General features: G+C 54.4%; 1 protein-coding gene across 1 annotated transcript; it reads right to left on the minus strand.

Annotated features, from left to right (window-relative positions):
• Positions 1–891: 891 nt before the first annotated feature.
• Positions 892–25,027, minus strand: RORC (RAR related orphan receptor C). Its single transcript, XM_049880498.1, has 11 exons — positions 23,905–25,027; positions 22,932–22,961; positions 10,953–11,038; positions 10,469–10,610; positions 8,507–9,016; positions 8,161–8,282; positions 7,152–7,284; positions 6,785–6,892; positions 6,491–6,601; positions 4,957–5,066; positions 892–1,664 (listed from the first exon to the last, which is right to left on the minus strand). The coding sequence occupies exons 1-11, from the start codon at positions 23,984–23,986 to the stop codon at positions 1,503–1,505; spliced, it is 1,596 nt and encodes a 531-aa protein (XP_049736455.1). The 5' UTR covers positions 23,987–25,027; the 3' UTR covers positions 892–1,502.
• Between the last annotated feature and the right edge of the window lie 2,817 nt (positions 25,028–27,844).

Raw genomic sequence — 27,844 nt, forward strand, 5'->3', positions numbered from 1 at the left:
TTAGCCTGTGGAGAAGCTTGGTGGGGGCTAGAACCCTCCTGAGTTATAAAGTTGATGGATTGCTGAGCTGGAAACCAGGAATGAAACTAGAGAGCAGGCATGTAGGTCAGCTTATTTAAGACCCCCTCACCCCTACTGCTACCTTTTGCCTTTAAAATAATTTCATAAAGAATGGCACAAGCTGGGGTTGATGTTTCCTCAGCTAACTCCCTTTCCTGAAAAGCAAAATAAAATAACCACCCACCCCTCCCATATCACCTGCTGATTATCCCTCAGATGAGGGTTCACAGTTATTTATAAAGCCAAGAGAAGTTTTGGGATGAGAGAACGGGCTGGAGACACAGGTCTCTGCCCTCGCTCCTTCCCCACTCTGGAGTCAGTGGTGCCCAGTCAGAGGGTGGAGCTGTGTCTGCTTGTTTTCTCCATAGCGAGAGCATGGCTGGAAGGCAGGGCCAGAGAAGTCCTCCGAGGGTCTATCCTTGGCCTGCTGGGCAGTGTCCAGCCACCTCTCCTTCTCTTGGAGCTTCTTGTGGTTGGAGACAGCTGTGGCTGGGATAGAGTTTGAATCACTCCACGTCGAATATTGGTGGACTTGAGCAGGATGGAACACTCTGAGGTCCCTCAGGATTGGGAGGGACCTTCTCTGAGCTGTGACCCCAAGCATGAGAGGAAAGTGTCATATTAAATGTGTTCATAGAACTGTATAACTGCAGGTTGAGTCTGTATGTGTTTCACCTGTATGTGGACGTGTGTCTTGATCAGATTTGTGCTAACCCATTAAGTCTATTTTTAAAGTGCAGAGAGGAGGCTTGAGTTCTCTCTCCCCATGACTGTGATGCTTTTGGTCTTCATTGTACCCTATTCCCACCCCCATTAAACACTTCTCCCCAGCTTCTTACCCCCATCCCCCCTTTACCCTCCACATATCTAGTTTTCTTTTTTTTTAATGCCCTGGAAAAAGGGCAGGGTGCCCAACCACTTCCTTTCTGGGCGGGAGGAAGGAGGAAGGCAGAAAATCTAAAGATTCAGATTCATGTTATATACAGGTCCTTCTGGGCTCCAGCCGCCAGTCTCTGAGCTTGATCCATCTCCCCCAGCTTGAAGCCCACAGGGAGAGGCAATGAGGTATTTCAAAGACCTGCTCTTAGCTTCTGAGCCCAGAGTTGAGTTGTGTTCTTCCAGAGTGGCCTGGATTCCCTGTTGTCCTGATGATGCCCTGGTCCTCCTGGAAGTCCTTAAATCCCAACGCACCACAGCCTCCCAGAAGCTGGGGCTGAAGTGGGAGATGAGACAAAACAGAGCTGAGTCTGGAGACGGTGTACCACTATCCCCACCCCCTGGCTACTGTCCCACTGCCAGGCAAGTCTGTGGGCAGAAGACCAGTCTCAGCACTTGCTCATTCCCAGAGAACATGTGGGGACCATCCTCCAGATGATACAGGACAGGAAAAGACTGAGGTGGAAGGGGGTCCCTGGAGGTGGGCCAGCAGGCTCTAGGGCAGGTTACTCAGACAGCCCCTCAGGTGGCTCGATTTCAGTGCTGAATAGTTCCTTGTAGAGTGGGGGGAAAGCAGCTTGGACCACGATGGGGTGGAGATGCTGGAAGGTTTGCAACTTTTCCACATGCTGGCTACACAGGCTCCGAAGCTTCCCCTTGGGTGGCAGCTGGAGATGGTTAATGGGGAAGGGAGGTCAGTGTTTCAGCCTGAGTCACCACCTCTCTCCCCAGGGCCAGGCAGCCCTCTCCTTCCTGGGCTACGACCACCCTCCCTGCTTTTCCCCATGCACTTGGCACTTCTGGAACAACCAGATCCCACTGAAAGGGGCATGTACGTGCTCAGGAAACTGGAGGCAGCCAGGAGCTGATGTGGGACACGTGCATGTTTTCTGGTGATGTCACGAAGTCATGTTCTTCTACTCCTAAAATGAGCCCTGTTAAACACTCTCTAACTCATACTTAATGCTCATCACGGTGACTTTCTGTGACTCTGTGTTACGTGCTGTCACATGCCTCTGCCTTTGTTTATGCTTCCCTCACCTGGAATCCCTTTCCAACTCTTCTTTGCCTGGCTAATTCTCACATACTTTCAAGTGTTACCTCCTCTGAGAATCTTCCCCTAACCGCCCCAGTCTGGACTAAAGGCCATTCCTTTGGGTTTTTCTCTGTGTAGCACTTACCACATTGTAATAAAATGATCCAATTGTCTGCCTTCCCACCCTAATTTAAACTCCTTATGGAAGGTGTGTCTGTCTGTCTGTCTCTCTCCGTATCCTCTGTACCTATCATAGTGCTTAAACCGAAACCAAACATGTCACTGTCGAGTCGATTCTGACTAATAGTGACTCTACAGGATAGAACAGAACTGCCCCATAGGGTTTCCAAGGAGCGGCTGGCGGATTCGAACTACAGACCTTTTGGTTAGCAGCCGAGCTCTTAACCACTGCGCCCCCAGGGCCCCATCATAGTGCTTAGCACATGGCAAATGCTCAAAAACTGTTTGCTTGAACTAAACAGAATTTCCAAGCAGGTACGCAACATTGCACGCAGTAAGCTACCACTGCTGGTGCTGGCACTCAGCCAGAGGGGAAATGAAAGAGGAGCAGAGAGCCATGGGGAAACAGACGAAGGAAGACCTCACTGGAGAGAGGCTGAGAAAACCGTCTATTTCCTGCAGCTTCCTATAAACCCAGGTGAAGCTGAAAAATACCTCTCACCAGCATCCCCTAGCCCCAGCTTAGCTTCCTAGAAGAGGATCTGCTGGGAGCACAGGCAGGATGGGGATCCCTTGATATCTCTTAGATTCGTCTTTTTATCCCTATTGAGTTTATCCAGGGTATTGCGACAGCTTCACTCATCCATTCAACAATTATTTGTTAAGAAACTACTCTGGGCTAGACATTGCGATGGGTTCTAGTGGTATACCAGCAAATAAAGTGAGATCTCAACTTTTATTAAGTTTACATTCTAGTGAGGAAGATAAAATAAAGACACAGTATGTCAGATCATAAGTCCTATAAAGAACAATAAAGCAGGATGACGGGTAGAAGACTTTTTATGTTGGCAGTCAGGGGAAGCCTATCTTGATGGAGAAAGCCATGTGGAAATCTGAGGGAGGAATATTCCAGGCAGCTGGGACAAGAGGCAGAAAAGCCCTGAGATAGGACCTGCTCAATGTCTTCAAGCAAGAAGGGCAGTGTGTCTGGAACGGGTGATGGAGGGGGTAGTGGAAGGGGATCAGGTGAGAAAAAAAGTCAGGGGCCAACCTTCTGGCCGTGACACAGACTCTAGATGTCCTTCTATGAATGATAGGTAGCTATAGGAGAATTGAGAACAAGAGTGCCACATGGTGTGATTGTCCTTTTAAAAGGGTCTTCTTGGCTGCTGCAGGGCAGAGAAGGGTAGAGCAGGGGTCCAATCAGGAGGCCTCCCTAAGAGTCCAAGTGGGGACTGACAGTGGCTGGACTAGCATGGTAACAGATCTGGTAGGTGGAGCCAACCAGATTTGCTGTCTAACTGCTCCCTTGGTTACCAGTCTCTACTTTTAATCGAGCCTACCAGACTTAAAGTTCTTTAGGACGGAGCCTGTTGTTTAAGTCATCTTCACATCCTCGGCACCTAGTACTGTGCCTGGCACATAGCAAGTACCCAACGGAGACTGACTGAATGATTCCATAAGTGGTTCTTATGTACTGGCTCCAAATTAAGTTGCCTAAATAATAGCTCTGAATATATCATCCCTCTAGCCTTTGGTGCACCCTATTGCCTAGAAATAAAGACTTAACTCTTTAATATGGCATTGAAAGCCCTCTGTGATTTGCCACTGACCTAATTTTCATGCTTATCTTCTGCTACTCCTCTGCCCCCAACAATCTATCCCAGCTCTGGATCCTAAACTTCAGTCACAATGTACCTTAAGCTATTCTCTATCTCTGCACAATTCTACCTCCTTCCTTTCACTCATATTGTTCCCTAAACCTGGAAGGCCTGCCCCACCCCCATGAATGCCTGGTAAAATCTTTCGTAAACCCCAAAAACCAAACTCGTTGCCGTGGAGTCGATTCCAACTCACAGCGACCCTATAGGACAGGATAGAACTGCCCCACAGGGTTTCCAAGGCTATAATTTTCATGCAAGCAGACTGTCACATCTTTCTCCAGTGGAGGGGCTGGTGGGTTTGAATCACTGACCTTTGGGTTATCAGCCGAGCGCTTTAACCACAGTGCCACCAGGGCTCCTACATCTTTCATGACCTAAATACTACCTTCTCTAGGAAGCATTTACGATCCACTCCTTTTACCCCCAAATTATTTTTATCCCTGTTCTATGCTCTGATAATACTTCCTCAATATCTCTTATTACAGTAATAAATTGGGAACATAAGGATACGGTGGAAAAAGCACCAGGATTAAATCTTGCATTTATCACTTACGGAACTGTGTAAACTAGGACAAATCCCTTCAGTCTCCTTATGGGCTACAGGGAGATTTTAGCACCTGTCCTATTGGCTGGGTTGGCCATGAGCATGAGAGAGCATATCTGCAAAAGCACTTTGTTAATTGCATCATTATTGCATCACACAGCACATTCTGCCCTATATTAGCTATCGGTACATGAGTCTTTGCTTCCTACCAGATTATGAACTCTTGGTGGGGAGAGCACTGTATCTCTGTATCTTTCCACAGAGTGTTGCACAAGCAGGTGCTGGGTAAGTGTTGGTATATTAAATGGAATTGCTCCCAGGAGGTCCCTCCCAATTCCAGGCTCTCCACTTTCCATCTTTACTTGCATGGAAGTAACTGCTCATTCCCTTCATTCCCACTGCTGTCACGAGCTCTCTAACCTGGGACGACACTCAAGCGTTCCCTCCTCTGTACCCTGAGACCCTGGCCCTACAAGGCTGAATGTCACAGACCTGGCACTGGGCCTGGCCTCTTCTACCCCAGGGACTACTTTTACCTCTGCCAAGATGCCTTGGCGATGAGTCTTGCAGAGATGATGATGAAAGGCCAGCTCGAGATTGTACTGCAGCTGTTCTACTTTCCTTTTCTCCTGGAGCCCAGGCCGGTCTGAAGGAGGGGATGGGACATATCGGGGACAAGAAAGAACATGGACATTAACTTCCACCAAAAAGGCGTATCTTTTGGGGCATCTGTGCTAGATAGAGGCCTTCTCAACAGAGGATTGTGTGCGTTTCTTGCATTTGATAATGGCAAGCCCTGGGACCTTGGGCTTGGCTAGCAGTTTACAAGGAAAACTAGTGAGAGATGAAAGGGGTGAGAACTTGCAACCTCTCCATTCCAAGCTACTTTCTCCCTGGTACCCTGAGTGCACCTAGCCCTTTCAATGTTAGGCACTAGGATTCTGCCATAAATAATAATAATAATAAAGTTTTGAAGAGAGTACCCTTCCCCTCAAGGCTGACCCCAGACGGGAGGTGGCCTCAGTGAAGCTCCCTGCTTCCATTCCAGGCCGGCACCAGGGCTCTGCAGCTGTCTGTGGTTGGCTTCAACACACAAGCCGCCTTTTGCCCGAGCTCCGTAAAACAGCCAGAAGTCATCTTCTCTTCCAGTTTCACAACTCCTTTCTGCTGTTAAAGAGCTCTTTTAAGCTTTTATTTCCAGTTTCGGGGGGCACATTTCTGTCTCTGCCCATTGGCAGAGCTGGAAGATTGATAATCTTGGCCTTCAAACTCAGGTTAGCAGCTCCATTCTCTTCCCCAGGTGTTCCTTGAATACTTTGCATTCAGCTGGCTCAGCCCAGCCCACCCCATCCCATTCCAGTGGAAGGGATATCCAGAGTACTGCCATTTTAGGGGGACAAGCATTTTTGTCCAGCTGCTGTCAAGTCCATTCCGACACATGGCAACCTCATGTGTGTCAGAGTAGAACTGTGGTCCATAGGGTTTTCAGTGGCTGATTTTTCAGAAGTAGATCTCCAGCCCTTTCTTCTGAGGTGCCTCTAGGTGGACTCGAACCTCCAACCTTTTGGTTAACAGCTGCATGTGTTAACTGTTTGCCAGGGACAGTCACTCAGGGACTCCATTACGTTAAAATTAGTTCACTTTGGTGGCACATTGCAATCACCTGGGGAGCTTTCCAAAATCCTGATGCTCAGGCTGTACCCCAGATCAAAGACATCAGAATCTCTGTGAGTGGTCCCAGCGTCAATATTTCTGAACGTTCCCCAGGTGCTTCCAATGTGTGGCCACAATGGCGTCGCTGCCTGGTTTCTCTCAGGGAGCTAGCTCATTTCCTCACAACCTCACTCTCCTCACTTCCACACCCCGGTCTTGAGCTGCTCTTTCCATCTCAGATGCTTCTCTGAATCTTCATTGTTACCCCTCTTACTAGACAGCAACATTAGGTGGTGCTCATGCTGCTATTTAAAGCAAGTCCCCAGATTTAACCACTTCCTAAGGGCCAGGCTCTCCAATATGCGCCGCGCCCCACCACCACCTGAATGCCCTTGACCTGAGCCCAGCAACACTCACTGGCATTGATGAGAACGAGGGCTGTGTAGAGGGCAATCTCGTCCTCAGAAAAGCGCAAGGCACTTAGGGAGTGGGAAAAGTCAAAGATGGCGCTGATGAGCTCGCTGCAGCCTGAGGGGGCGGAAATGAGAAGCGTGAGTGAGGTGGGTGACACCAGAGGGGCCCAGGGACACCCACCATCTGGCTGTCTGGAGCAGAGGGGGCAATCTGCTCTGAAGAGGGCGCCCTGGGTCACGAAGCTTTGGATGGGGTTGGCGTTAGACTCCTGTCTCTCATTCCCCCCCTGCCCCTCACCCAAGGCTCGGAACAGCTCCACGCCACCGTATTTGCCTTCAAAAAAGACTGTGTGGTTGTCAGCGTTGTAGGCCCGGCACATCCTGACCAACACCACTTCCATTGCTCCTAGGAGTGGGGAGAAAAGATGCAGGCACAGTGTCAGCAAAGCCGGAGGGAGCCTTTTCTGCACTCCTCGGGGTCTTGGCTTCCATGGGCCCCGTCCCTCAGCCCATCCCCCCTCCCCCCCATTTCAAGCTGGGCCCTGCCCGCCCACCCCGGGCCTCCCTGCCCGCCCACCCCGGGCCTCCCTGCCCGCCCACCCCGGGCCTCCCTGCCCACTCCTGGACCTTCTTGCCCACCCCAGGCCTGCCCACCCCCCGGGCACCTGCTTTGAGCAACACGATCTGGTCATTCTGGCAGAGCTCCATAAAGCCGGCGAGTCTCTTAGCGAACTCCACCACGTACTGGATGGCCTCAGTGAGGCGGTGGGCGCAGCGCTCCCACATCTCCCACATGGACTGCAGAGGAGGAGGAGGGTCCCACTGTAGCCCTCTATGGCCCCAGTGTCTCCCAAGCCCTTGGGAGCCCCAACTAACAAATTGCAGAGGGTAGGTTCTGAACTCCTCCATTGCTCACACTGGTGCTTTCAGCCTATTAGCACAAATGCACACCCGGGGATCAATTCCTGACAGTCAGCCACATTTGCTGGGCACCCACCAGCTGGGGCACCAAGTTAGCTGTTGTGGGGGAATTAAAAAAGCCTATGAGATACAGCTTTGCCCTCTAAGAGCTTGCATTCTTGAGGTGAAACGAATAGACCCAAAGGTCTTTAACAGCCTAGGGAGGCAAATGTTAAGTGCCAATGAGTGCTTTTAGAGCAGGCAGTATGGTCAGAGTGCCAGAGGAGACAGCCTACAATTTGGAGCCATCTCTTTGTGAACTTGAGTAAGTCTGTTACCATACCCCCTCCCAGATTCGTTTCCCAGTCCATTAAAAATAGGAATAAATACCAACCTCATAGGTTGGTTGTTGTAAGGATCCGGGATAATTTATGTAAAGCATTTAGCACAGTGCCTGGCAGAGAAGGGGTGTTTAACAAACGGTAGTCAGGATTGTGATTATTGTTATTATTGACAGAGGAGGAAGGTTGGGTAAAATTTTAATAGGCAGGGGCTAAGGAAAAATCCATCATGCAACACACACACACACACACACACATGCACGCACGCATGCAAGCATACTTAAAAACGAGTTGGGGGGTACACCTGCTGGCAGATCTGTCTATCTGTGACCCTGGCCCTCCCCAGCCCACTTCTGTGTGCATGTATCCATCTCTGGACTCTCCCAGTGGTGGTGGGATGTCCTCCTTTCCTGGTATGGCCCCGTGGCCTCACCTTCCTCTGGTAGCCAGTCACCTCCTCCCGTGAGAAGATGTTGGGGCGCTGCCGTAGCAGGTCCTCCAGCCGCAGCTGACATGTCTCTCGGTACGACTTACAAACGTTCTGCACCAGGTGCTCTGGGGCCAGAGGAGGAAGGCACCAGCATGATTTCAGCCAGCTCCCACCCCTACCCTACAAGGGACTCCTCTGCCTGGGCTACTCCTGCTCTGCCTCTTCCCTCGGCTCTTGTTCACGACCCCTCAACTTCCTTGGGCTCACGTGTACACAGGATGCTGGCTGCAGCCCCTCTCTTGGGACCTCCCTCACCTTTACCACCCTCTCCAGCTTCCCATCTGCTCACCAATCTCCGTCATGGAGGCATAAGGCGTCTCTGGGGTGCTGCGGAAACTGGGGCTACTGTAGTTTGGACCCCGTCTTGGTTCTCCCAGCCCAGGATGCCTGGGTTCCTCAAAATGAAGTCCACATCTGTTGGGGGTCAGCTGGCTGCCTGTGCTATAGAAGCTCTCTCTGCCCTCAGCCTTGCCCCGCTCAGGGCTATAGTCAAGGTGGTAGGAGGCCCCATTGAGCCCTGCCTTGGCCAAGTTACTGCAATATGAGGGCCCAGAGCCTGGGGCTCTTAGGAGGCCAGGGGGACAGGCAGAGGCCTCAGGCAGGTCAGGTGAGGAGCCCAGGGGCAGCTGGCCATCCGGAAGCCCCAAAGTGTAGGTGAGGGTGTCTGCTCCTTGGCCCCGCGCAGGAGGGGTCTTGGCCACTTGTTCCCGTTGTTGCTGCTGCTGCCTCTGCAGTTGTTTCTGCACTTCTGCGTGCAGGCTGTCCCTCTGCTTCTTGGACATGCGGCCGAACTTGACGGCTGAAATGGGTTCAGGGCTCAGGTTTTTGAGGCAGGAGAACATAGGGTAGGTCAGGGTCGGCCAGCATGTTGGTCATTACAGAGGGATTACCTTGCTGCTCACTGAATAGACGACCCCAAGCAGAGCTTCTCCAGCCCAGAACCTCCCTTCAGGGAGCTGGTGTTCATGACCTTGCCTGCCTCTCTCTCGTTTCCTTTGAGGGTCTGTTCAGATCCCTGGCAATTCCATCTCCTGAGCAAACTCTTCTAGCTCTAAACCAGCTTCTAATAGTGGTCGAATTCAAGGAATAACCGGGCTGGGGATTCTGGCCTCTGGCTGTTGGGGCTGGGGGTGGTCAAGTCCAGGGCCTCAAGCTGTATTGGGGTCACCTCAGTTGTCTAGGAGGGTCGGCGGAAGAGGAGAGCTGAGAACACAGGTCTCCCTGTGGTCAGGCCTGCAGGCTCCCTGGTGACCTAGATACTCACCACAGCCCAACCCAGGCTCCGCGGCTTGCTTCTGAACATCCTCTTCTGCTCTCTCTTTCCTGCCTTTTTACTCCCCCCACCACCCCTCCCAGGTGTGGGGGCACAGCCCCTCTCCCCGCCTGCCCCTTTGCACCCCTGCGTGTTTCCTTTCGCTTTGTTATTTTGGGCACTGAAAAGTGCTGACAGGCTCCTTCTGGCTCCTCATCACCTCATGCCTCCCCCGGCCTTGCCCTGGGCTCCTTCTGTGGTGGGGTGGAGAGGAAGGGGGCTGGTGAGGTGGTAGTGGGTGAGGAAGGTGGATTAAGACACCAGGAACACTGGCCCTCCCCCACCCCCACACCTTCTGGGTTGTTCTCTGGCTGACTCTGGCTCCATTCTTTGCCATAGTCCCGTGTACTCGGACGAGAATGAGGGCCTGGGAAGGGAGATGGAGCTAGAACAATGGGGTAGGAGGGAAAGATTTGGAAACTGGATGGGATCTGGGCCAGAGGGGAGGCAGGGTGAGGAGAACTCATCCCCAGACAAAAGAGGCTGAAGATGTCTAGGGCCTTGGTAAAACAAGAGGGGTTATATTGTTGTTAATTGCCACTGAGTCAATTCCAGGTCATGGCGACCTCACGTGTGCAAAGTAGAACTGCTCCACAGGATTTTCAAGGCAGTGACCTTTTGGAAGCAGATTGCCAGGCTTGTCTTCCAAGGCATTTCGGGTGAGTTTGAACTGCCAAACTTCCAGCTAGTAGTAGAATGCTTAACCATTTGTACCACCCAGGGACTCCTGTGTTGTTCTAACAGAGCCCAATGTTGGGGACTCCAAAGAACGCCTATGGAGTGATCTGCCCACAGTGGACAATGGATGAGAAGAGGGGAGAGTGGAGAGCAGACCTCGGGGGGGCGTTGTTGCTGGCTAAGCCCTGTCTAGCACAGCAGGCCAGTTTGCTTCTCTGGAGACCCCAGGGAAAACCCCAGCAGCTGTCCACTTGGCCTCACCATCTCGGGACATGCCCAGTGCCAGGCATTTCTGCAGGCGGCAGTGCTGGCATCGGTTTCGGCTAGTGCGGTCAATGGGGCAGTTCTGCTGACGGGTGCAGGAGTAGGCCACGTTGCACTGCTGGCTCCGACGGAAGAAACCCTGGGTAAGGCAGATGGAAACCTAGGTTGCCTATCCTGGCCAGGCCCACTCAGTCCTGGGGGCCTCCATCCCGCAAGATCCTACTACCTGTCAGCTGTCTCTCCTCCATTTTAATTTGTCCTTCTGCAATTACTTCCACAGTGTAAGATAAGGCCCTCCTGAGCACTGGGCCCTCCAGGTAAGGCACCACGCCAGGCAGACCGTAGCTGCCTCAGAAGACCATCCCTCGAGTCAGAATGAAGGCCTCTGAGTCCCTTCTCCACATCCCATCTCTGCAGAGACTGTGTGTACCTGTGTGCTTGTGCACACCTACATAAAGGTGCACGCCCACCTGCAACTCACCTTGCACCCCTCACAGGTGATTACCCCGTAGTGGATCCCAGATGACTTGTCCCCACAGATCTTGCAAGGGATCACTTCAATTTGTGCTGGAAAAGAGAAAGAGAAGGAGGTCAGCCAGGACGCTCTTCTTCATCCTCCCACTATGGACCTGGGCTGCAAGATATGGGCACGTGGAGCTTCCCTCACTTCTCCAACCAGCTTAGCTGGCCATTTCCCCATTGCAATAAGGAAGGGGAAGTGAAGTACTGAATGCTGCTCAGCAAAGGGTCTGTGGAGGCTGTTTTTTTCTTTTTTTGGGGGGGAGGGGTAGTGGTGGAGGGTGTTAAGGGGGGTAGCTGGGAGAATCAGCTCAATGGGGGCAAAGAAAGCAGCTGCAGAAAGGCCACCTGCTCAGCCCTTCAAGTTGAAAAGCCCCAGTTGCCTCCCTCCACCTTGGGACATAGGAGTCCCCACTGCCTCACAACACCTGCTTCCCGCCCAAGGGGCTTCCTTTCTGCTCCCCCTCAGGACCTGGCTCCCATAGGCAGAGGGTGGGGCATGGCAGGAAGATGTGGTACCAGGCAGGGGCCACTGGGGCCAGGCAGGGATGCCCGCCATCCTCCGCTAGGCAGTGAAGAGGAGGGAGGGGCTTCACAGAGACCAGAGGGCCAAGGGGGAGGGTGCGCCAAGTGGGGCCCAGCGAGGGTATGAAGAACACAGAGATGGAGCCCAGGAGAGTGGGGCTCAACAACCCAGCCCCTGCTGGATGCCTGGGCACCAAGAGGGAGAGCCAGTAGGGCTCCTAGGCCCTTGACCGAGGGGTGGAGAGAGGGTGGTTCGGCTCAGAGTGCATTGCGAATAACGGTGTGCCCTATGCTTACATGTGCACAAAGGTGTCTGCATCGCACTGTGCGCGCACAGATCGCAAATGTGAAAACTAGCTGGGACTAGAGGCTGCCCCATCCCACCTTTCCTTTATTTTATAGGTGAAGAAACAGGCCGGATGAGGTAAGGCGGTTGGCCCATGTTCATACGTCATGTTTGCTCCAGAGCTGGGACTCCGTTCCAGTTCTCCTGAACTTTCCATTAGACTGCTCCAGCTCATGACTTTTGGGGTATACAACACCTTGCACTGGTGCTGTACATTCTAGTCCTGGTTCCCCAAATGCATGCTGTGTTATCAGAACGAGTTTTCTCCCCAGCATATCTATGGACATATTTGAAGGTGTGTTTGTTTTTCGTGTGTGTGCGTGTGTGTGCGCGTATGAAAGGGACGGGTGATTTGTGAGCCAGTGGGGTGTGTGCTTGAGCCAGTGTGTACACATGCACATTTGAGGGTATGTCAGTGTTTGCTCACTGGTCACGAGGACCCCAGGTTCTCTCTCCCACCGAGCCCGTTGTGTCCTGTGCCTGCTCCCCGTCACTTCACTGTGGATTGTTGCTGGCCCCAGGTTCATCTCCCTAACTTTGCCCTGCCCCTGCCAGTGCCCACTACTCTCTGTTGAGTTTCAGGGACCACAGGAAGCCTTCCCCTAACCCATCTTTGAAGGGGAGCTGGGCAGAGCTTGGAGTCCCTGGCGACTGCAGCTGCTTTCAGCACTTTCAAGGCAGATGGGTCTCCTTTCTGCCATCGCTGACCGGCCAGATCCCCTCCGAGGTAGGAGGACACTTAGGGCGGAAGCCCCCTCTCGTCTCTGACGTGTCTGCCACCTGAGGGTCAGAGGGCAAGTTCACATTCCTGGGAGTGCACCTCTAGCCCCAGGCTTGGACCCTGGTCACATGTAGGCCTGCTGATGTGAGCCGGGGAGGACAACCATTATTTGTCCACTACTTCCCCAAATATTGTTTCTGTCATCCTTAAACCGTCCCCTCAGGCCAGCCTGGAGCTGAGTCAGAGTCAGAAGCTGCCTCCACATGGGGGACATGGCTCACTGGTGTCTGAAATTCTACCATTAAAACTCAATTCCTCCCCCCACCCCCACTCCCACTTGCCCACCCAGCACCCCCCAGTGAGTCATGGTTACCTAGGACCAGGGGACAGGTGAGCTTTTCATAAGTTAAGTAACAGATTCTTTCCAGTAAATCAAGAGCAGATTTCAATGCATGGAAGGGAAGGGGGAACAGAGGGAACTGGACACCTGGAAGAGGGGTGGAAATTAGGGGCACTGCCCTGCAAATCACTGAAATTCTCTAGACCTCAGTTCTCTCCTCAGTAACTGGGATAAAGTCCAAAATGATTAAGTAGTATCTGTGGACAGCATTGTGTGAGTGGAAAGTGGTAGTTATTACTGACGGGAGGTGAAGGCAAAGAAACTAAGTGGGCAGAAGGGACTGACGAAACCACTGAGCCCCATAGATTCTGCTCTTGCCTCTCCCCAACACCTTCCTCCTGGAACACTGTGGTAGCTCTTGCCTCAATGGCCCTAAGCCCACAGAGGAGAGAAACCAGCATGGGTCACCCGAAAAAAGTAAACGGGAGAGAGATTAGGCCAAGCCACAGTGGGAACCTGGGCTCCAGCCCAGCAGTCAACCACAGGCCTCCCTGCCTCTTCCCTTCTCCAGGAGCCACATCCGTGTGCGTGTGTATGCTTGACCACATGGGTGACCCCGGACACATCTCCCTGCCCTTTGCCTGAGCCGCTGCTTGTTCTGGCCCTAGGAACCTCACAGCAGTGTCACCAAAACACTGCCCATCTCATTAGGAAGACGTGGCCAAGAGTGCCCTTCACAAATACCCGTGTTTGGGGGATGCCAGAGCCCAGGACCTCAGGCATACCCCTGTCCTCCTCAGCCCTGGTCCAAGACAGAGGTACACAATGAGACAGGCACACAGAGTCAGAAACTCTGAGACGGGCCTCAGGGCCATCTGAGCCAGAGACACCAAGAAGTTAGGGATGGGGAGAAAACAGAGGCACAGACCCAGAAGTGGGGACACAGCCGCAGAAGCAAAAACCCCCACTTGTGTCCTGGCCTGATGCCCAACCCTGCCCTCCCCCAGTCCCATCAGGCCCTTCTTATCCTACTCCTCCCCCCCTTTCCCCTGCCACCTGTACCCCCTTCAATGCCATCTACCCACAACCTCAAAGAGAAAGTACCGGTGCGCGAATGTGTGTGCATGTGTGACTTGTGGAGGAGGGGAGGGAAAGAACGGGAAGGGGACTGAGAGGGGTGGTGGTGGGGTGGGCAGGAGTCAAAAAACACCTCCAATAATTCACCTTCAAAACCTCGCCCTGTGAGCCACGTCCCTGCAGCGGATGGTGGGAACCCAGATTGGGGAGGGGGAGCTGAGTAATCCTGCGATTACTCAAACTGTTGCCCGGGAGCCTGGCCTGCCAGGAACTTACGGTCTAAGGCCCTGCCCATGCCAGGAACTAGAGCCAGCCAAAGGTCAGGAACCCCTAGGCCAGCCCCTGCATGACTGACTCCCACAGTAGCCCCAACTCTCCCCGCAACCTCACCCGCTTCCTTGGGAAGTTCTCTTGCCTCACCTGCAGCTCTCTAGCTGTGGCCCTCTGCTGAGGCGCTTAGAATACCTTCCCCATCAAACGAAAACCCTCCAACTCCACACGCTTCCAAAAGGAGACAATGCCTGCGTGCATGCTGCCGCTAGCTCCTAAAATCATCCAGTGACTAGATGACGCCAGCCTGTGTTGTCTCCAACAAGATTGCCTGGAGGTCTTATTAAAATGGAAATCCTGATTCTGGAGGTCTAAGTTGGGGCTTGAGCTTCTGGGTTTTAACAAGCTCCCAGTTGGTGCCAGCACCGCTGGTCCTCAGTCTACGCTTTGAGTAGCAAGAATTTGGTTCCTTCGGTTGTATGAACCATTTGCACTCCACCTTTTTTTTTTTTTTACTAGCATAAGGGAAACAAACCCTGGTAGCATAGTGGTTAAGAGTTCAGCTGCTAACCAAAAGGTTGGCAGTTTGAATCCGCCAGCCGCTCCCTGAAAACTCTATGAGGCAGTTCTACTCTGTCCTATCGGGTCACTGTGAGACGGAATCGAATGGATGGCAACAGGTTTACTAACGTAGGGGTTGGTGGTTCAAACCCACCCAGCAGTGCCATGGAAGAAAGGCTTGATGACCTGCTTCACTAAAGATTACAACCAAGAAAACCTGAAGGAGCAGTTCTGCTCTGTAACACATGGGGTCACCATGAGTTGGAATTAACTGGATACGGTTTTTGGTTTTTTTTTGGCTCCTCCCTGGGGGTAGGGGTGTGGTTGGTGGTCCCTCCTCTGAACCCATTCTTGTATCTTCGTCTCCATCCAGCCTTACCTCTAAAGCTTCATTCTGATACAGAACTAGGAAAAGAGAATGCATCTCTTCTGAACTGCTTTACTTTGCTCAGAGATTGGAGGATCCCCAGGGAGCATCCTATCAGAACCTCCTATGTGGAGAAATACGGTAGAGACAAGTCCCTCCTCTTCTACATCCAACCTGCACTAACCTCATCTTGCTCACAGCTGCGAGATTCATTGATAGTGCTTTCTGAATGCATCCAGAAGCCTGGCCCCTTGCCACCTTAGGAAGCCATCCCGTGGGTCCTGTCCAGGTGCCCTATGCCACAGAGAGGAAGTGGTAGGAGCAGAGAAGAGGCTGCAAACCAGAGGGATTGCTCCCCGCAAACCCCAGAGCCACCCAGCCCTGGTGAGAAATGGATTCAGACAGAGAAGCCCTGAGGTCCTCATCTCCTGGTGCCTTCTCAGTCCAGAGCTGGACCCTTCCCCCTTTCCTCTCTCTTCCTTTTCTCCAGTGGATACTGATTAAGGAGGAACAATCATAAGGATAGACATAGGTATTGACTGAGTTCTCACCCTGTGCCAGGCACTTCCCATACATTTCATTTAATGACGCCAACAACCCCATGAAGGGGGTACTACTGGTATTGTCCCATTTTACAGATGAGGAAACCGATGCCCAGAGAGAATAAGCGGCCTGACTAAGGTTACATTGCCTGAGTGGCAGATCTCACGTTTGAATCCAGGTCTCTGTAACTCTGAGCTAGCACCCTCAGCCACTAGGCTCTATACCCTACAGGGATAAGATGCCCCAGTGCAACAGGGAGGATGGGGTGAGGAGAAGGGCTATGGTCTGCAGGAGAGAGTGTGAGAAGTGAGGGAGGTGGGCTAGAAATGGATTCAGGGAGGAAACCCATGGCAACAAAGCCAGACGTGTGTCCTGTATAACGACCCAGTGAGCTCTCGTCCCTCTCTCTGCCCCAGCTCTTCCCCTGTGGCTCAGCCTCCTCCTGCCTTTACCCATTTCTGGGGGTGAACTTCCAAGGCCGCGGAAGAACCACTTCTCCGTCCCCACAGAGATTCTGAGTCCTCTGGAACACCACAGCTCCTTTAGGGCGTGGGCTGGCTTCCTACATCTCAGTAGGCCCCTCTTTGCAGAAACAAATGTGAACATGAGCTAGAAGGAGGAATGCATCCTTTTTCTTAGCTTAGGCCCCTTCTCTCTCCACTGAGACCACAGCTCCAGCCGGGGGGTCCCTGTGCACACCAGTCTGTCACCTGCCTCCCTCCTTTTTCAGCTCTCAGTTCCCCCAGCTTCTGCAAAGCTGGAAACTAAGGTGGTGGGTACCACCACAGAGGAGAGGGGAGGGGGGCTGGGCCACAGGCAGGAGAGAAGCGGTTCCCCTTGGTGAACCCCAACCGAGCCCAGCCCCTTCCCCTGGCCCAGGGCGAGGCTTTTCTGCTGATACACCCAGATCCCAGGGCTGAGAAAGTAGTGAAGCTAAAACTCAGGTGGGCGAGAGAGAGTCTGGGGTTTTGAAAAGCCACCAAAGACAGCCAGCTACCTGAAACCCCCTCCTGGTGCCCCCGCCACCCCCGCAGTCTGGGACTGGAGAAAGGAGGGGAAACAAAGAATCGAGTGAGAACAACCAGTGGATGGGGGAGGGGATGAATCACCAGAGGAAGCTCTGAGAAGCAGGAGCCCAGCACCACCACCAGCCCTTTCCCTGCCTTCAGGGCCCCCTCCTCCTTCCCAAGGTTCCTCTGCTGAGCCAGGAGGCCAGTGGGCCTGGGAGAATCCTGGCTCTGACCCCCAGGCCCAGCCCTGTTACTCTCCCTCCACGGAAACAGACATCTCCATCCTCCCTGAGCCCCAGAGCTCCAGGGGAGGGGCTGCATTGCAGCAGCAGGAGGAGTGGAGGTTAGATCTCAGAAAGGACTAGCCACTGAAGATAGGAGCAAGACCCCAGAACTGCCTTCCTTGGAGAGCCCCGAGCATGGGAAAGCCTCTGCTCCCTGTTAGTCTGAGTCAGGGGAGCAGAGGCAGGGGAGGGGCTGGATAAAACCAGCACAGATCTTTTCATTGTGAGGGACAGGCTGGGACTCTCCAAACCCTCAGGCCTTGAGCTCACAGGGTTTGGGATTTCTGTGAGGAATGGGAAGAAAGGAAAAGGGGAAGGTGCAAGAGGGAGTCCGTTATAAAGCCCTCCGATGGCCTGGACTCTCAGGGCGAGATCTGTGGCAACCTGGCGACTTGGACATCTCTTTCTGGTCCTCTGCTCTTCATTATACCAACCAGACATGAGAAAGCTCGGGCAGGGCACAGCAGAGACAGGCATGTGACCCCATGCCCCATGCTGGACTGATGCCCATCCCTACTGGCTCCACAATGGCCGTGCCACTCAGGGTGAGATGCATGGGCCGCCCTCCCTCTGGCTGGCTAGGGTGCTCTTTAACTAAAAGACAAGACAGTTCCTCTACTTGACAGCAGCAGGTCACCATGTCACGGAGCCTGTACTGTCCTTGTCTGGACCCACACTTCCCCTTACTGCTCTCCTAAAAACAAAACAAAAAACCTAAACCCACTGCTGTCCAGTTGATTCCAACTCATGAGGACCCCACGTGGTATGAAGTAGAACTGCTCCTTAGGGTTTTCTTGGCTGTAATCTAAATGGAAGTTCTCCAGGCCTTTCTTCTGTGGTGCCACTGGGTGGGTTTGAACCACCAACCTTGAGGTTAGAAGTTGGGCACAAACCGTTTGTGCCACTCAGGCCTGTCAGTAACTCGGTGTCTCCGCCTTACTGCCAGTCTCCTTTTCTCTCCGTCTCTCTCTACGTCCCTGAGCTTTTCCTTCTCTGGGCTCCACCTCTGTCTCTGGGGTTCGGGCCTCAGAGTTTTGGGCTCTCCTGGTATTTCCTGGTTTATGTCTATGGGCATCACTCTCCACCATGTGTTTCATAAACCTTCCTGCCCTTTGAGTTCGGCCTCTGCATCTCTCTATATGTCTTGGTCTATTTCTGCTTCTTGGGTGTCTGGCCCTTGGTCTTTGGGTGTGTCACAGCCCCAGGTCCCAAGTGCTCTAACTCTCTCTAGCTGTGGTCAGAGGGAGTGGTGGTGGTCGGCACTCACTGGTGAGCGAGACAGATAACTTGGGGCTATGAGACCCCCAGATGTGCCCTGTGAGTAGGACCAGAGGCACTGAGCCCCAGCTTGGAGGAGACCCCCTCTTCTACCTACCAAGTGGGTGGAGCTGTGGGGGGTAGAATGTAGAGCTGCCCAAGCAGCTCCCTCAGCCAGCACCAGGTCTTGCCCTCCTGCCAGGCTCTGAAGCACACCCAACCATAGCTTCCCAGGGGTGATTCGCTCGTTTAGGCCACTTCTGAGAAGACCAGCCTGCCAGCCTCTGCTGCTAATGGGGAGAAGTGAGAAGGAAAACTGACGCTCTCAGGGGCTCTTGTTCCTGTTTGGAAGATCGGGTTCCTATGCCCACCCCTCCTTATCCAACTGCAGGAGCCTCAGTTCCCGTCACAGAAGAGGAGCTGTTCATCCTTTCCTTTCCTTGCCCCTCTGGGAGAGCCGAGTCTGCTCCACTACCCTTGGCAGACACCTAACTCAGGGGCCCGGGCTCTCTCCTTAGCCCTGGGCAGTCAGAACCAGGAGTCTCTCCACAGTTGGTTTTGTAGTTTTTTTTTTTTTTTTTGATTCTGCTCCCTTGTTTTGCAGATGAGGAGACCAGGCCTCAGTGACTTGACTAAGGCCACAGTGCCAGTCAGAGACAAAATGGCACCAGAACTGGTCTTTAGCCTCTCAGTCCACGGGTCTTTCCAGGATTCAATATGGCCTGCCTTCTGTGGCTTGCGGGAAGACCCCCAGGTCAAGCCTCAGGCCACAGGGGTATGGGGCTTCCCTTTTCCTCCTTAACCCTGTGCTCCGAGAAGATCTCTGGTTTCCCTTACATGAACATGGGGGTGGGGAGAGGCAGGTGAGTGTCTGACTTGCCCACCCTTGCTCTGCTAGAAGGCACAAGGGCATCTGCCTACCAGCTGTTGGCTCAAGGCTCCAAGCCAGGAGGAGAATAAGGCCAAATGCTTTCTCTTCCCATCTTCACTGCCTTGATCCCCCATCAGCTGGGCGCGCGCGCGCACACACACACACACACACACACACACACACACAAACATACACTGCACCGTGGCTGGATCCCACAAGGTCCTCACATCCCTGGACTCAGCAGAAAACATGGTGGCTCTGAGGCCTCGAGGCTGGGGTCCTGAAGCCTCTGCCTGATGACCTGGGTTTACTCTCTCCATCCTGCTACTTGGGTGCACAGCAACTCCTCGGGCCTTCTTTATCACCCCATTCACAAGCAGGTTGGAGGGAAACACTGTCACAGGAGCCAGGAGACAGGCTGCCTGTTTAGCTAGCAACGTCCATCAACTACCAGCTGTGACATCTTGGGCAAAGTACCCTGCCTCCCAGGGTCTCAGCCTCTTTTTGTAAAATAAGGGGCCAGGTGCCTCAGATACTCTTAGAAATCCTTTCTAGAACTCAAGACAGAGGAGCCCCTTAACACCCCTTTCACCATTGCTGCGGTAAGTGACCTACCTGGCCAGGAAACTCCTCAACTACTACACCCATCTCAACAGATCTTGACCTTGACCAGTACACACCCTGCCAGGGAGGATCACTGTGCTTTCCTCTCACTGTTCCCGCACTGTTCCCTTTCTAGTGGCCTCATGAATGGCAAGATGCAGGCTGCCCCTGTCCCAGGTGTCCCCATTCACTTACTTCTCATGACTGAGCCGGTTGCTTTGCCAGCCTTGGCTACCTGTCCTTCTCAGCTGCCCCGGGGGTGGTCCAGGGATTGGAACGCAGCCAGCTGTGAGGGTGGAGGGCCTTGTCCCTCTCAGCAGCACCTCAGCCCACAGCTCTTCACCCAGCTCTTCCCCAGAGATTCTGGGCAGGGGGGTTTAAGCTCCACACTGCACAGGTGGCCCAGGGACAGCCCCCCCCACTCCGCCCCCCAGGGGTGCAGCGGGTAGGATGACAGGCGCCCCAGTGGCCAATCTGGGCCTGGGGCAGGGTGGGGGGGCAGGGGGAGGGTGTGAGGGGCGGGGCAGCCAATCGCAGGGGGCGTTGGAAAATTCCAAAACCACATGTGACAGCCACACGCGGTAAGAGCTATTTCCACCCGCCAGGGTGGTTCTGGCTGGGGAGCCAGAATGGAGCAGACACGAACCTGGGGCCAGGTTCCTACTCCCCCTCCCCCTGAGGAGCCCCTGAGCCTGACCCTCTTTGCCAGATGACGACAGGGATGTTTCTAGAGGTAAGTGTCAGGAGACTGCCCTGCATGGTGGCACGTGCCACCCGAGACCCCTGTGGACTGCTAACAGCTATGCCCAGTGTGGTGCTGTCTGGGAGGCTTTCCCCCCACCCACCAGCTCATGTCCCCTCCCTATACACATGACGTGTGCCCTGGGCTAGGGATGAAATGATAATAATAGCAGTAGTCATAATCATCAGGCAAAAGCCCACTATCTGCAGGACGGGTTAGTCTATCAGAAATTTCCTCAGGGGCAAAATCGCTAAAATGGGAATGCAGATAATGATAATAATAACAGTCCTTACTGTGGGCCAGAAATGTTTCTAAGTCTTTTATGTGGATTCTCCTCACAAAATAACTTTATGAGGTAGGTACCATTATCCCCATTTCAGAGATGCGGAATGTGAGACCCAGAGAGGTTGAGTAACTTGCCCAAGGTCACACAGTCAGTAAGTAGTCAGGACTCAAAGCCAGGCAGTTTGGCCCCAGATGGCACCTAGGGGATGGGGGTGGGGAGCTTCTCTGGTCCAGGTCTTCCCTCAGCCTGGAAAGCCTCCTGGCACTTGGGGATCTCTAGAGTTTCTTGGCCTGGGGGCCTTTTTGAGGGGGGTCAATCAATTTCAGAGGCCCTCTCAGCCTCACACCTGCTCTGGGTGGGTATCTCAGTCTTGAGAGTCCCTCTTCAGACCCCCTCAGTGTCAGGCCTACTCTTCAGTCTAGGGGTCTCCTTTAGGTTTCCTCATCTCAGACCCCCTCTTGGATCTGTCTCGATTTGGTGGCCATTTTCAGAGCCTCTAGGTCTAGGGGAGGCCTCACTCCCTCCTGGATTCTTTGGGCCAAACCTGCTAAAGAGCACTGAGTTCCAGGTCTCTAGCAGCTCCTGGGTCTGGCACAGGCCTTCCCTGCGGTTGGGCTGCCTGGGGCTTGCAGGCACTGGGCAGATTGAGGCAGGAGCTGTCAGCCTGGATTCTCTTGAGGACACTCCGTGGGTGGGAGGCAGGGGTGGATGAAGAGGGCCAGTGGACTGGGAAGGGAAGAATGGGGTGTGGTCCTTGTGGAGGTTTCTATGCTAATGGGTTAAGGGTAGGAATGGGCTTAGCTGCTTCCAGTTCCAGCTGCTCCAAAAGTCCCCCTTCTCCCCCCACCCACATCTGGTCCCTGGCCCCCCCTCCCTGAGCTCACCCGCGTCACTCCCTGACCCGCTTTCCTCCCGGGGCCCTGCTCAGCATTTCCGTGGGGCCTTGTGGCTAGGGGCAGGCGAGGCACTGATCAGGATTGTGCTGAGCAAAGCAACCCCCTACCCAGGAGGATGTAGCCTCTTGAATGGCCCCCGGGCCCTGTCTACCTGGCCCAGGGAGGAGGGTGGTGTTGCAGCTGTCCTCTGAGATTTCTCTGCTCTAGGCAATTTTGGCAGCGGGCGGGATGGCGGCAAGCTCTCAAGAAGAACTGGTAGGCAATCCAAGAGCAGGCCGCAGGGAAATGCAGGAGGCCTGAAGGGTCGCTATGAGTCGGAATCGACTCAACGGCAATTTTTTTTTTCCTTCTCCAGTGCAGTCCTTGCTAACTCAGGGACCCAGGCTTATGGAGGGCTTCCCCAGGGAGCCCATGGATCACCCTGGTGGGACGTGAACATTAGGGTTGAGGTGGAGTGAGCGCGTTTTCTGGGGGAGCAGCCTCTCCCACAGACCAGGAGGGTAGATCTGATGTGCTGAGAGGTCCCTAGGGAAGATGCTTACTAGCTAGTGGCCATTGGGAAGTCCTTCTTGAGACCCTGCCCCCTTCTCATATGCTGCAGCCTCAGTCTTTCAGTGAAGTCTCTCACAGTGTCCCTGCCCATTCTGTTTCCTACAGAGATGCAGCTTTCCTGCTCTTCAGCCATGCATAGCCTGGCTCCAGGCTTGTTCGCACCTTAGTAAGTGTTAACCACAGAGACAAGCACCAAACCCCTGGTTCTGGAGCCACAAAGCCTGGCGCAGGCTCCTGGCCTCCCGCAGCAGTGCCCAGTCACCGAGGCCACCCCCGCCTGCCTCAACTCTCCATTTGCTTCCCTTCCTCACCCAGCAGTCTGCCCCCAGCCGGCCCCCCCATCCTTTCTCCAGGTTTGCCCTTTTCCTTTGTTCTCTCCTGGTTTCTTTACAGTGTTTTCTCTTCTGTCACTCTTTAGGCTTCTTCTGTATTGAATCTCATTGCCCTTATCTCCTCTTGTGGCTTCTTCATCACCCCTCCCCCTTCCTCATCTCCTCATCTTCCCCCTGCTATCCTGGGCTCCACCTCTGTCCAGGCCCTGGCCACTCTCTGCCTACCCCTCCATCTCTGTCCAACCCTGCGCCATTTTTCTTCGGAAACTTCCTAGAGCTCTTGCTGAGTTCTCTGCCATCTCTCCAACCCCAGCACCAGTTCCTGCCCCTCTCCCCCCGCCACCATTCCTCCACTCACAGGTGTGGGTCTTCTTTGCAGCCAGTAGCTCTGTAAAGAGAAGAGAGGGAGTCAGGGGTCAAAAGTCAGGGGCCATGGGGGCAGGGCCGAGAGACACTCACCCCCTTCACAGCTGCCTACCCCCACTCATTCCTTCTCAGCAGAGCCTAGTGCCTGAGGAGAGCGGGGGGGGGGGGGGGGCGACCCCCTGCGGCACTCCTCTCTCTTTCATTCCCTACCCTTCAGCTGGCTTCCAGGTCCTCAAAAGCACCAGGCTCCTCACTGCCTCTGAGATTTCCCACCAGATGTTCCTTCTGCCTGGAACACCCTTCCTTCCCATGCCCCTTAATCTAGTAGCCAATGTCTCTGTAGCCCTCAGACTATATTCTTTCCTTGGGGAAGCTTATGAGCCCCTCCCTAATCCTTACACACTCACAGTCCCTTGGATTTGATTTCCTGGCACTAGCCGCATTAAGTAACTGCCATAATGGTGTAATTATCTGTTAAATGGGGTCTTTCCTGAAGAGTGTGAGCTCTATGAGGGCAGGGACTGTGTCTGTTTTATTCACCTTCTGTTCTCTTTCAGTGGGGTCTGGCACGTTAAATCTCTGTGGGAGTTAAACTCTTGATTGCTAATCTGGTCCTGGAAGCAGGGGGTGGGGGCGGATGGGTGAGGGGATTTGGAAGAAGAGGAAGGGAGGGCTGCAAAACACAGACCCCCCTCTCTGCCTTCCTTGGGCATGGCTACACTAGCCCACAGCCTGCAGGGAGGGGGATCCTTGCCCTGCTGCTGCTGCTGCTGCTGCTGTGTGGCTGCGCCCAGGGGAAACCAGGGAGTAGGGGGCACAGGGAGGTTGCCATGGGGTGGGCAGGGATACATGGACCTCTGGGAGGGACACGGAAGACCAGCTGGGCATCAGCTGCTGAGCGGAGAGCCTTAGCTAATGCATGGTCAGGGTTGTTCATTTGTACAGTTAGCATTTATGAAACCTACCAAGGGAGCCAGTGGGAAGAGGCCTCCCCTGCCAGACCTTGGTCCATTTCCTACATCCACACAGCAGCTCCGCACAGAGCATGGAACCAGTTGCTTGTCCCAGAAAGCCCTGCAGCCCTGCCTTATGCCCCCTATACCTTCCCTAACTTCTGACTCTGCTCTCTTGGCTTTTTTTCCCCTTCTGCTGTCCAGTCCTGGACAACCCCGCTCCCACTGTCCCTCTGCTCAGGAGATGTCTGGGTGGGGGACGAGTGGGGCTGAGGCCTGCCTGGGCTCTGCTGGGGTCGGGGAAGGACTGCCCAGGGAGGGAGTGGCTCTATCCGGCCCCTCCTGCCTCCCCTGATCCTGCCTTGCCCCGCCCAGCTTCCTCCCTGACGTGGCACCTCTCAGGCTTCCAGCCTTGCGCCTCAGAGCAGTCCTGGCAGGGGTGCTCCCCTCCCTTGCCCAGGCAGTGGGCTCCTTCCTCCACCAGGTGGCCCCGGAGCTTGGCAGCTCTGGCCTCACTCACACAGCTGAGCAAGCATGTGGCAGTAGGATCCTGCCCCAAGAGGGTCCCTGAGTTAGACCTTCAGTGGGGCCAAGGGCTGCCTGACTCTCCAAGAACCCCTGCCTCAGCCCTGTGCCCCCCACCCCCCACAGAAATGAAACCCTATAGCCCTGGGCAGGTGAGGAGGAAGGTGGCAGGCTAGTGGGCATGGGCAGCCCACAGGGTGTGGCTACTTCCTCACCCATGGCCCCCCTTGCCCCCGGGGTGTCACTCCTTAAAGGCAGGACAGCTTCCTCCATTACTGAATGAACAGGAGGTGGACTGGCCAGTCTCCCAGCCACTGCTGCTCAGGAGACATCAGTGAAGCGGCGCCTCCTCCACCCCCCAGGGGCGTGCTCACCCCTCGGAGGGCCTGCCCGCCTTCTGGTCCCTCAGGTCCAGTGGCCTAGCTCTCCTGACTGCTCTTCCCTTCTTTCCCCTCACCTCTTTCTTCTTCTCTTCTCCCTTGGTACCATTCCTGTTCCTCCCTTTTTCCTATTTCTCCTCCTCTGTCATTCCTCATCTGTCTTGTCCCCAGTCTCCTCTCATGTGTCTCTTTCAGTCTCTCTCAAGACTCGTCCTGGCTCACCCTCCTGCATTCCCCTGCCAGTCCATCTCTCTCCTTCTCTGCTCTCCTGTCTCTCCCTTCTCAGCCTCTCCCCTGCCCCCTCCACCCCTCCTCACCTCTTGCCCAGCCTCATCCCATCTCCACCTTCCACCTGCCTGCAGGGCACTAGGGCCTCTTACCCTGCGGGGCTCGGTGCTCTCTCTGTGGGGCCCTGTCCATGGGGTAGCTCCCTTGGTGCCGTCCTTGCTGCCCTGGCTGCCCAGGAGGGCAGGGAGCAGGGCCCAGGGGAAGGAGGAGGGAGGGAGCACCTGGCCCGGCAGCAGGCAGGGGAGAGGAGTGGCTGGCAGAGCGTCCTGGCACTGGGAGAGGACACGGGGATAGAGCAGAGAACCAGAGTATGGAGGCTTGGGGAGAAACAGCATAGCCGAAGGGGAGGGAACTAGCTTTCACTGAGCACCTACTGTGTGCTGGGCCCTTTGCCAGGCATTATATACATCCATAATTTCATTTGTTCCTCACAATACCACCATAAGGCAAGCAAAATTATTTCATATTTATTGGCACCAAGTGATGCTCAGAGATATTAATGACTTGCCCAAAGTCACGAGGACAATAAGTGATTGAGCTGTGATCTGAACCCAGGTCTTTGTGACTTCAGAATCACGTGCTTTCCACCTGACCAAGACAGGCCATAGGAACAGGGGGACGTGAAGGAAAGAGATGGGAAGGGGAGGAATGTTTGGGGGGATTCTGCCTCTTCTCCAGAATGGGGTCAGACTCATCCCACTGGCTCCTCAGCCCTTGGAGGCCTCTGCCTGCTCAGTCTCTGCCCCTTGCAGCCCTTCCCTGGAACTCCCTGATGCTCCCCCATCCTCCTGGTCCACTGGGTTCTGGGGCAGGCCTGGAGGAGGGTGCAGAGGCAGAGGAATAGCAGGAGGGGGAGGAGAGAAAATACGAGAAGGGACTAGTGGGGTAGGGGAGGGGCCTCCAGACCGCAGGCTCACAGTGGGACCCACACTGAGGGCTCTGAGGGGCCTGGGACTAGGCTCTCATGCAGCCTGGATGCTACCTCTCTCCTGCTACAGCCTCAGCCCAGAGTTTGATTAGCTGAGCCTGGCTCTCCTGGTTACCCAACAGACTGGCTGGCCGGGGGCCAGGCTGCTGTGGGGAGGCTCCCTGGCACCTCCTCCTGCTCTCGATCCCAGCTGGTAAACAGCCTCGCAGGAGCCAGCCACACCACGGCCTCGTGACTCGCCCACTCCCCCCAACCTGGGGCACGTGGCACCTGGCGTGGAGAGGCAGGCAGCTGTCTCTTCCCTCTCCTGCCCTCCCATCTCACCAGCCTCCTCTTCTGCCCCACCTTGGAACCTCACACTCTGCTACCATCAGCCCCTCTGTTCCTGGGTAGCTCCCAGAGTTTCCCAGTGGCTGCAGCTTGAGGGACAAAGGTTAGAAGTGGAGAAGGACTTTCCAAGTCCGGTAGTGCAGTGGTTAAGAGCTTGGCTGCTAACTGAAAGGTCAGCAGTTTGAATCTGCCAGGTGCTCCTTGGAAACCTAATGGGGCAGTTCTACTCTGTCCTATAGGGTTGCTATGAGTTGGAATCGACTGGGCGGCAACAGTTTGGTTTTTTAGTTGGATGGTGGTTGACAGGGGGATGGGAAGTGAGGGAGAGAGAACTGGATGGAACCTTTTGGGGACCTTCTTGTACTGAGAGTGTGAGGTATGTGTCTGATGACCTCCGTGTTCTTTTCCAGGCCCACCATCTATGTACACATCTCTGTGCCCAGCGGGATGCCAGTCTGTGTGGGGGCTCTGCTCCTTGGGCAGGTTTGGAGGAAGAGGCAAAGCTCTCTGTGGCACCACCCCACCCAGCATCTCTGGCTGCAGGGTGAGGGATGGTGGGGCACGTAAAAGGTGACAGGAAGAGCCAGCAAGAGGCAGAGGGATGGGGGTGCAGGGTTGTTCTGCTCTCCTTCCTCCTGAACCCTTGCTTCTGGACGAGGCCACACAGTCACCTCTGTACTCAGTGTTTGTCCTTGCTTTTGCTCACCATCCTCCACCACTCGTCTCCCCCTGCTAATCCCTGTCTGTCTCTGTGGCTCTTCTGTTCTCAGTGCCTTTTCAGCTTCTCCCTCCCTGTCTCTTCTCCTCTGGAGGCCTCTCTTCCTCTGGGACTCTGGGTCTTACAGGATCCCGCCCCCCCCCATTACAGGCACAGAGTGGAGGCAGAGTGCAGGGTGCCTGGGGATGGGCACTCTGTGGCACCGTGCCAGGCAGCCCTGCCCACCCTGTATACCGAGGGTATGGCTGCCTCTCCCAGGCATGCCATTTAGTGCCACTGTGTGGGGTGGGGAAGAAGTGACTGGGAGTTGGGAGTCACATTCTTCCTAGACATTCTCCTCTATCCCTTCCCTGCCCTAAGCATAGATGGCTGGGGTTCTTTCTCCCAGAGCAAGAAGATACCTTGGTCATCCTTTTGGGAAGTCTCTCCTGATGTCTAACCTTCCTCCCTCTTGCTGTAATCACAGCCCCTTTTTCCAGAGGAATCAGTCCTTTCAAAGCAGAACAGTAGTTATTTCCTCCTCAGATACATTCTTACATTCTTATGCAAGAAAGAAGCTGATAGGAATCAGAGAATCATTTCACCCCCCACGTGCCCAAGTTGCCTTATCAGGTCATCTCAAGCAGGGGGCAGGCAGCCTGGGCAGGGGGGTGTGGTAGTGGTGGCTTGGAACTGGGGAGCAGTCACCAACTTCTCTTTCCCTCCCTCCCTACCCCCCAAACCACAGAAACCACTTAAAGCTCAGTTCAAGCCTGCCCTTCCAGGGAGGGACTTGGGGGTGTG

Source organism: Elephas maximus, chromosome 3 (genome assembly GCF_024166365.1).
Source record: "Elephas maximus indicus isolate mEleMax1 chromosome 3, mEleMax1 primary haplotype, whole genome shotgun sequence".
NCBI lineage: Eukaryota > Metazoa > Chordata > Mammalia > Proboscidea > Elephantidae > Elephas > Elephas maximus.